Here is an 8,836-nt window from a genome sequence, read left to right as displayed (position 1 = left end):
AGACTTCCAAAGAAACTTTTGGAACAAAATCCATTCAATGCTTGTTGGGGAATATCGGGAAAGCAATGAAACACAGGACCCTGCTTTACTCCATAGAGACAGTGTTTGAAAAAAGACTGAACACTATAACCAGACCAGAGACTATAGAGCCAGATTCTTAAACACAATATCCTCATTTTGATTAGTAGGGTTATATGTATATAGGCACAACCACTGAATGACATTATGCAGTGCCTATTATATATTTAAATTACCACAAAACCCCAAACATGTTTGGGATAACTAGCTATTTTCACTCTAAAGAAAGACAATGCAGAAATGAAGAAGGTGGTCTCTTTAGAAGGAAACACGGATGTGAGTCAGTTCTGTAACTAAACACAATCTTCCTGTGTCTCTGCCCAATCAACTCTAAATTATTCAGGCATTAATTCAACAAATATTTGCGTGTTAAGTGTCATCCAATTTAGCATGGTGGCATCTCTATTTTTATTCACTTTCCTTTCAATAGAGAGCCTTTAACTATCTGCACGTAGAAAAATACCTTCTGACACCTGGAATGCTCCACTTTCCTCTCCTCACCCACTCACTTGCTCTACAAATAGTGAGTGAAAGAGAAATGTTGGTAATTTCCCAGAGCTACCCTCCAAATCCCCTCAGGCCATTTTACAGAGTAGTCTTTTATAAAGTTGAGTGCACATAAATGTCACCTGGAGGTGGGTGAGTTAAAATTCGTATTTCCAAGCTAATTCTGTCCCCCACCCCAATATGTGGACTCAACAGGTCTGGGATAGGACCCAGGAATTGGCATTTTTTCCTTCAACACATTCAAGGTAGAAGGAATCGGCATTTTTAATCAGCACACATGGTGACTCTGATGCAAGCAGGTCAGCAACCACACCCTGAGAAATACCACTGTGGATATTTTAGCTTGCTTAGTACCAAATCCTGAACAAAGAATGGTTGCTAGGGGTCCAACCTTAAACTCGGCCAACAAGAAAGCTGGGTGGCACTGACAAAAAGCAGATACAATAGATGGGAGAGGAAACAGCACCCTAGTCAACTGCCCCCAACTCTATTTTAGCTTTTTAAAAGATCTCATATTTTGACTTAAATCAAGCAAATGGCATTGCTGTTCTAGCAATCTCCTAGTGACACCGGATAAGAAACTCAAACAGGCAGCATAAAGGAAGGTATACAAATAAGAGAACAAACAATGTTAATTTGGTTGGCCCCACCCCAACTTTTTTCAGCCTCCTTACCTCTCCTGCTAGTTGTTTCCATTTCTGTGACTGGATGCTGCTGTGGCAGGGAAGAGAGGCCAAGGTGGGGCAGTCTTCTATCATTCACATTAATGCTTTCCTCTATTACATGAATAATCAAGAGTTGACTGGAAAGAGGAATAAGCAAAAGGCAAATACTCTACTGAGAGGTTAAATAGGATAAAGAAGGCCCCCTGTTGGTTGAGAGCTGTGAAGTGATAAATGAACAGTCAGGATCCCTGCCTCTTTTCATTCTCACTGTTTGCCAGGAACAGGGATTCAAAGCCCATAACGTCAGCACTGAGCTTGAGAGAAATAATCAGGTATCTGTGTTTTTCCACTGTTCCCCGTAATACCTAGAATAGTCAGCACTTCATGTTAACCTTAAATGTCAACCAACTGTTGTTGACTCAACCCAGAAGTCTATTGTAAAGGTAGGGGCCTAGATCTGGTCTGATAATTTCCACTGTGAGAAAACAGTCTCATTCAAGCTGGCTCAAGAAAAGGGAGGTTTGTGGAAAGAATATAGGTATCCCATTCGAATCCTAGGGTATGGATAAAGCTGGGCCTCAAGAGAACTGGAAGGTGGTTCTGGTTTCATGGTGTCTGTAGGAAACAGTTCTTCTGCCTCTCAGGGCATCTCTTTTCCTCCCTTGCAAGGTCCCTCTGTTTGTTCATGGTTTCTGTCCCTTCATCAAACTAGCTAGGACATGGACTGCCATGACTGCTCCACTCCCCATCTTCTTTTGGCTGTTTTTGCAGTTGCAAACTGCCTTAGACTCTCAGCTTCCCAATTCTAATTTCCTAGGAGAGGAATACGAAAGACCCAGCTCTCAGCTCATCAAGCCCATGTTACCTGCTAGGTGACAGATGGGCTGTCTTGGTGACAGGTGGCCACTCTTAGTCCAATCAACCTAAGCCAGGGAGGCAGGGTCTCTGGCACAGTTCATGGCCATTGGCACCTACCACAGCTGGCATAGAGTGGTTTGCCTGGGATATGGACCAAAAGGCATAGTAAAATACATATGATACAAGCCTGATCTTTAGCATGTAATTTGAAAGATAATGACATGTCCATTCATGAGCTTCACACACCCATAATCTTTCTTACAAAGGATATTACCTGACCCCAACCCTAAAATCTTAGTCCCTTTCACCCCCATTAAATTAACTTCTTTAAACTGCTAAAAGAATCTAAATATGTCATATTACAGAGGAAACACCATTCTGCCAGGTCCCTGGGGTAAAGAGGTAAAGAGAAGAGAGTATAAGGCAGACACATCCTGATAAACTGATATCATTGGCCTTTAGCCCATCTCTCTGCAAGCATTCAGTCAGTTTGCTTTACACTCTGTGATCATCTTATCCTCCTCTAAGTTTCTCCAAGTGCCATGTGAGGTCAGTGTTCAATGTTAACTAGAACAAGGCAAGCAGCATCACAAACCAACAGATGGCAAGTGAGAGCTTATCATTCTTGGATTATTTCATTCCCTGGAGTGATACATGCCAGAGAGTAAAGCAAGCTATTTTGACAACAACCTAATAACAGCTGTCTTCTTCCACTTCTCGGCTAACTCATCCCCTAGATAACCTTCTTTTCTCTCATCAATTCCCTGTTGCAACAATAATAAATACCACACCTGATAGAGTCATTAAGCACTTTCCTAGTGACAAGTACCTAGGACAGAGGAGAAAACAAAGAAACACTGGCCACCACTGAAAACTTACATATCGGGCCAGGCATGTTGGCTCACACCTGTTAAGTCCAGCAATTTGGGAGGCCAAGGCAAGAGGATCATGTGAGCGCAGGAGTTCGAGAATAGCTTGGGCAATATATTGAGACGCCCCATCTGTGGAAAAAAGTAAAAAAAAAAAAAAAAAAAAGCCAGGAATGGTGGCAGCTCCCACTATCCAGGAGGCTGTGGTGGGAGGATTGCTTCCACCCAGGAGTTCAAGGTTGCATTGAGCTTTGATAGCACCAATGCACTCCAGCCTGGGTGACAGAGCAAGACTGTCTCAAAAACAAACAACAACAACAAAAAACCTGACAGATGTCACAGCAAGAAAACATGGTGGTAGCCATCTCTCAAGATAAGGAACAGAGGAAGAGAAATTAAAAGGTTGTTATTTCCTGGAAAACAATGTTTCCCAAACACAAAGCAGGGCCTACTGGAGATTAAGAAAGAGATTCCAAATAGGGTTTCAAAGACAGAGCTGTAAAAAGCCCTAAAGACATGTGAAGGAATTTGATATGTAGTCTTATTTCTCAATTATCCCTAACTAGCTTAGTTTGAGTTTTCCTGTAACTCTTCCCAATGTTCATGGATTTTCATCTTATCATTTCAGGTAAGTAAGTTCATGGTAGCCTCTGGGGGGAGAAAGTATGGTCCCTCTATTGTTGGTATCCAGTCATCAGCCTTTTTGTCCCATGTGCCACCTATCATCACTTCTTCAAAATAGCCCTTCAAAATCTCTTACGTTTCTTTCACACAGGGATATTAGGTAGCTGTTAAAAGGAATGAAGTAGAGCTATACACACTGGCATGGAAAATAGCCTAACTATGTTATCAAGTGAAAAATGTCTCAGATTATAAGGAATCATCTCATTTTTATTTTAAAAATGTGTAAAGAAAAAGCTCTGAAAGAATAAGCGCTGGTTGTTATTAATGATTATCTCTAGCAGATGGGTTTATGGGGGACTTTCATTTTCCATTGTTGACATTTCTCACTTGATTAAATTTTTCTTACAACGCATGCTTTTTTGCAACCAGGAAAGGGATATTTTTAACCCCTTAAAGTGTGTTGATGGGTAGTACCACCACAGCTTTAGTTTTCAATTCCAATTTAAACAGGTTTTACAGAAGCTGGAGGGTATTATGTAACAAAGAAGCATCCCTGGGGTTAGAAGAAAGTAGTCTACATTTCCTTCTCTATTTACTGATAATATCTATTAATACTTAGAACACATCTATCATATGACGTGCTCAACAAATAACTATTATTTTTATTGAAGGAGCCAATGTGTTATAATTGAAAATTATTTTCATTTACTTTTAGTTATGTCTAATTTAATTTAAACAGTTTCAGTGTAGACACTGTGATAAATATGTCTCTGTGTTAGTTTTATTCTACGCCATAGGGTGTTAACATTCAGTTGCACGCTGGGAGCCCAACAGCACTGGCTAGAAAGAGTTGATTGTGTACATCTCTTCCCAACTCCTTTGTAACCTTAGCGAGGGGCTATATTGAAATTGACCATGGAAATTGACAAATGCCATAAATCAGAGCTTTAAACATTTACCACACACTGCTGTTAACATCTGAAGACCCTAATTGAGAATACAAACTCCAGGGGTGATATTAATCAGCAACTGAAATTTCTAATCAAAGCCTACAATCAAGAATTCCTGCAACTCAGCAACAAAAACAACCTAGTTTTTTAAAAGAATGGGCAAAGAACTTGAACAAACATTTCTCCAAAAAAGATAAACAAATGGCTAATAAGCACATGAAATAATGTTCAACATCACTAGTCATCAGGAAAAATGCAAAACAAGACCACAATGATATACTACTTCATATTGTTAGGATGGCTATAATTTTTAAAATAGAAAGTAACAAGTGCTGGTGAGGATATGTAGAAATTGGAACACTTGTACATTACTGGTGGGAATGTAAAGTGGCCAGTTGCCGTGGAAAAAAACAGTTTGGCAGTTCCTCAAAAAGCTAAACATAGCATGACCCAGCAATTCCACTCTTAGGTATACACATACCCAAAAGAACTGACAACAAGGACTCAAATAAATACTTGTATGTCAACATTCATTTCAGCATTCTTCACAATAGCCAAAAGGTAGAAACAACCTAAATGTCCACTGACAGATAAATAAAATGTGGTATATACATACAATGTAATATTACTCAGCCTTAAAAAAGGAACAAAGTTCTGATACATGCTACAACCTTGAAAACATTTTGCTAAGTAAAACAAGCCAGACAAATAAGGAAAAATATTATATGATTCCACTTACAATAGGTTCCTAGAATAGGCACATTTATAGAGACAGAAAAGTAGAACAGTGGTTACCAGGGGATGGGGGAGGTAAGAATTGGAAGTTATTGCTTAATGTACACAGAGCTGCTGTTTGGTGTGATTTAAAAAAAAAAACTGTTGGAAATAGGAGCGGAGGTTGCATAACATTCCAAATGAAATTAATGCTACTGAAGTACACACTTAAACATGATTAAAATGGCATATCTTGTATATGTATATCTTAAACCACAATTTTTAAAAATGTAGTATACAAAAACCACTGAATTATACACTTTAAGTTGGTGAATCGTATGGTATATGAATTGCATCTCAGTAAAGCTGCTCTTAAAAAGATCCCGCAATCCAGGTACAGGGGAATCTTTGGAGGTGATGGGAATATTCTCTATCTTGACTGGGGTACTCATACAACTGTATGCATTTGTCAAAATTCACAGAACTGTATCATTAAAAGGGTAAATTTCACTCTATGTTAAACATACCTTAACTTTTTTCTAATGGGAAAAAAGCCACACTTACATGCTTCACTTCTGATCGTTTGTTCATTACAACAATGGATACCAGAAATATTTCATTAGGGAAACTGCCTAGTGTTCAAGATAGAAAGATCACTTGGAAATATTCAGTTGCTCCCACTTTTGCATGAATTGGATATAAGACTCTGGTTAGCCTAATATCCTTCACCCCTTTAAAATGACACCTTAGGCTCAGGAGTCCCAACAAATCTTATGTCCAGAAATTTAATGGAGGACTCAGATGTGCCCTCTAATTAGAAAGTAAGCCAAATCCTACTGCTAAAATATTGTCACATCTATCTCCGGTGAACCCTTCACACAATATGGTGCTGGGCAGAAAAATAAAAAAGAGCTGAAATGTCTCTGGGTGTACAGGTCAGGCTGTCTAACTGTCTTATGCCTCATTATCAATAAACAGTTATGTGGCAGAATTGCTTTCACTGTAATCTACTGGTTGTGTGGGGAAAACCTATAGCCCTTACCTACCTCTAACTCTTGGAGATTTAATGATATCTACCAGAATAGAATCCAATCAACTGTGGACAGCCAAATTGGCTCAGATCAATTTACAACAAATATTTTGGAAACTTCTGTACAAACAGGGATCTGATTAGAGAATTCACTGAAGTAAAACCATAACAAAAGCAAAAAAGAAACAATCTACTTTTTCATTTTGACTATATAGGCTAGTGCAGATTGGGGGTAGAGTTGTGTTTGTTACCTATTTATGAGGTAACACTATTAAATGAATTTGTTTCCCAGAAACATTTCCCATTTAATATTTGCCTGTCCACCTGTTTATCTGAAGGGTCAGTCAAATAGGGATCCATAAAAAAGATGACATTTAGCAGTGGCATCTCATCAAATCAAGCTGAAAGCTGGGCGTCAACTTTAGTGTTCAGCTGTGCCCACTAGCCTCAGAGGCAACATGGTTACTTGTTGCTAAGCCTCAGGACTTCAGCCCAAGCAGCAGGTAACCCCAGAGGTGGCTGAGCAAAGGGAAAACGAAATTTCAACCAAGACAAAGACCAGCAGTAGGAACTAAGGAAAGAATTCATTCAGTTTGCCTCCATTAAAATAAAGAGGGAAAAAAGATTCATTCAGTTCTTTTTGCAAACCATATTACCTTGCATCTTGTCATCTTGAAAAGTGATTCTGTATACAACTCCTTAAAATACAGATAGAGAAAATCTGCTGGGAACTGGCATACTGATGGAACTCAGAGTTGCTGACTACAGCTCTGAGGTCTTAAGTCTCCAGGGACCTAGATCAAGGGACCATGACACTGGTTCCATCTCCCTGAGTATTTTATAAAAGGAACATACCCAGTTGTTCTACTAAAAAGTAAAAAATAGGTGAACTGCTTGAAGCAAATCCAGATATAAAAATCAAGATTTAACAACCAAGAAATTCAAAGGCTATAATTCACATTACCAAAGGAGTTTGCCTAAAAGGCTCTCTATGGAATTTACTTTTGGCAAGCTGCCTCTCTGCACTAAAAGTAGGATTTAACATATAGATTTGTACATAAGCAATTTTTCAAGATTATCTTCTCATTCTAACAAAAGAGATAGCAACAGAGACGAGTAAATTTGGAGAGAATGCCTTAGAGTTGGCTCTTAGAAGGAAGTCCCCTTAACATTTTATTTTAACATATATGAATGAGCCAGCCCTACCTCTATTTGCTAGAATCCTCAATAGGGCAGTAGACCTGGAAACACCCTTTCTTGGGGATTTTGAAGACAATGCTCCACTCCTCGCCCTCTGAGCTACCCCTCACCCCCTCATCCACACACACCACACATACCACTCTCAGAAAACCTTGCCCAGGCAGTACAAAAATTCAATATCCAGACACACTGAATTCCTAGAACACCATCGACTAAGTGAAAGCTAGTTAGTTTTATAAGGAAAGTGATAGCATAATTGATTTCTGGTGTTATTTCTGAAGATGAAAAGATCAACCAAAAAGCTTTCCTTAAATCAGGCCAACAGAGCATCCCAAGGTGGGGGAACATGACCACTTAAGTATGGAATACAAGGTTTCCCTCACTCAAAAACAATATCCACCGCCCCACCCCCCCACCCTCACTCCCACACTGCGGAAAGTAGAGGCTATTTTCCTGGGAATGCACTCCTTAAAAGGCCAGCAAGAGGCTGTCATCCATTCATCCATCCAACCATCCCCCACTCCTACCTTCAGACAGGACAGAAACCTCTCAGACAGGGTGGCAATTGCTTTAGATTTCCTTGGCAAAGGCCACTCTCGAGTTTTCCTCACTCATCCAGCACCTAACAGTCTTTCCTCTGTCAAGAAAATCTGTCTCATTAAATCCTTCATACCCAATGTCTCTTGCCCTGAGGATAAATATCTTCAGCTTCAGGAAAGCAAAAGCAAGCAAGCTGAGGGTTGAGAAAAAAGGATGTTAATGAGCTTAACCCTGTGGTTGTTGCAGACATAAACGACCAGCTTTAATAACAACAACTACCTTTTATGGAGTCCTTACTAGGTCCCAGAAATCTTGCTGTACAGACATTCTCTAATCTTTATAACAACCATGCAAGGCAAGCGTTATTATCCCCATTTCACAGACAAGTAAACTGAGGTTCAAAGAAGTTAAGAAACTTCCCCAAGCTCAAACAGCTAGCAAGTGATAGAACTAAAATTCTAGTTCAATAGTATCTGATTCCAGTAGGATCCATGTCCCTAATCCTTAAACTATACCACCACCTTCATGATCAAAAGAGAAACCAAATATAATTGATTTTTGCAAAAATCTTAAGGGTGTAGCTCAAAGTAGTTTTTTTTTTTAATTTCCCCTTTCCCCCACCCCCTGTGGCAACTCAAGGCAAGAATTTTTCTCTTTCCTTGAATTGAGCATTAGTGAGAAAGCTGCTTCACTATGCCAGGCATGAAGGGCTACTCACAGTTTTCTAGTCTCTCAAGCAGGAGAAAAAGTGAGGTGAAGTGGAATAAGGTGGGGTGAAATGTGGTGATGCCAGGTGAGCTG

The 8,836-nt window shown here is 39.6% G+C and overlaps 1 protein-coding gene across 15 annotated transcripts in view; it reads right to left on the bottom strand.

Annotated features, from left to right (window-relative positions):
* Positions 1–8,836, bottom strand: part of TMEM164 (transmembrane protein 164) — a 177,307-nt gene that overhangs the window by 130,394 nt on the left and 38,077 nt on the right. Inside the window, exon 1 of one of the 15 annotated variants that reach the window (XM_035289222.3) lies at positions 1,260–1,405. The exons of the other annotated variants lie outside the window; for them this stretch is intronic. Coding sequence (XP_035145113.1) covers positions 1,260–1,343 — 84 coding nt within the window. The 5' untranslated portion in view covers positions 1,344–1,405. Of the gene's footprint in view, positions 1–1,259; positions 1,406–8,836 lie in introns of those variants that run through there. 15 annotated transcript variants of the gene reach the window in all.

This window comes from Callithrix jacchus, chromosome X (genome assembly GCF_049354715.1).
Source record: "Callithrix jacchus isolate 240 chromosome X, calJac240_pri, whole genome shotgun sequence".
In the NCBI taxonomy this organism is placed as follows: domain Eukaryota; kingdom Metazoa; phylum Chordata; class Mammalia; order Primates; family Cebidae; genus Callithrix; species Callithrix jacchus.
Note: the sequence above shows the minus strand (reverse complement) of the source record. Positions and strands in the feature narration are given on the sequence as shown.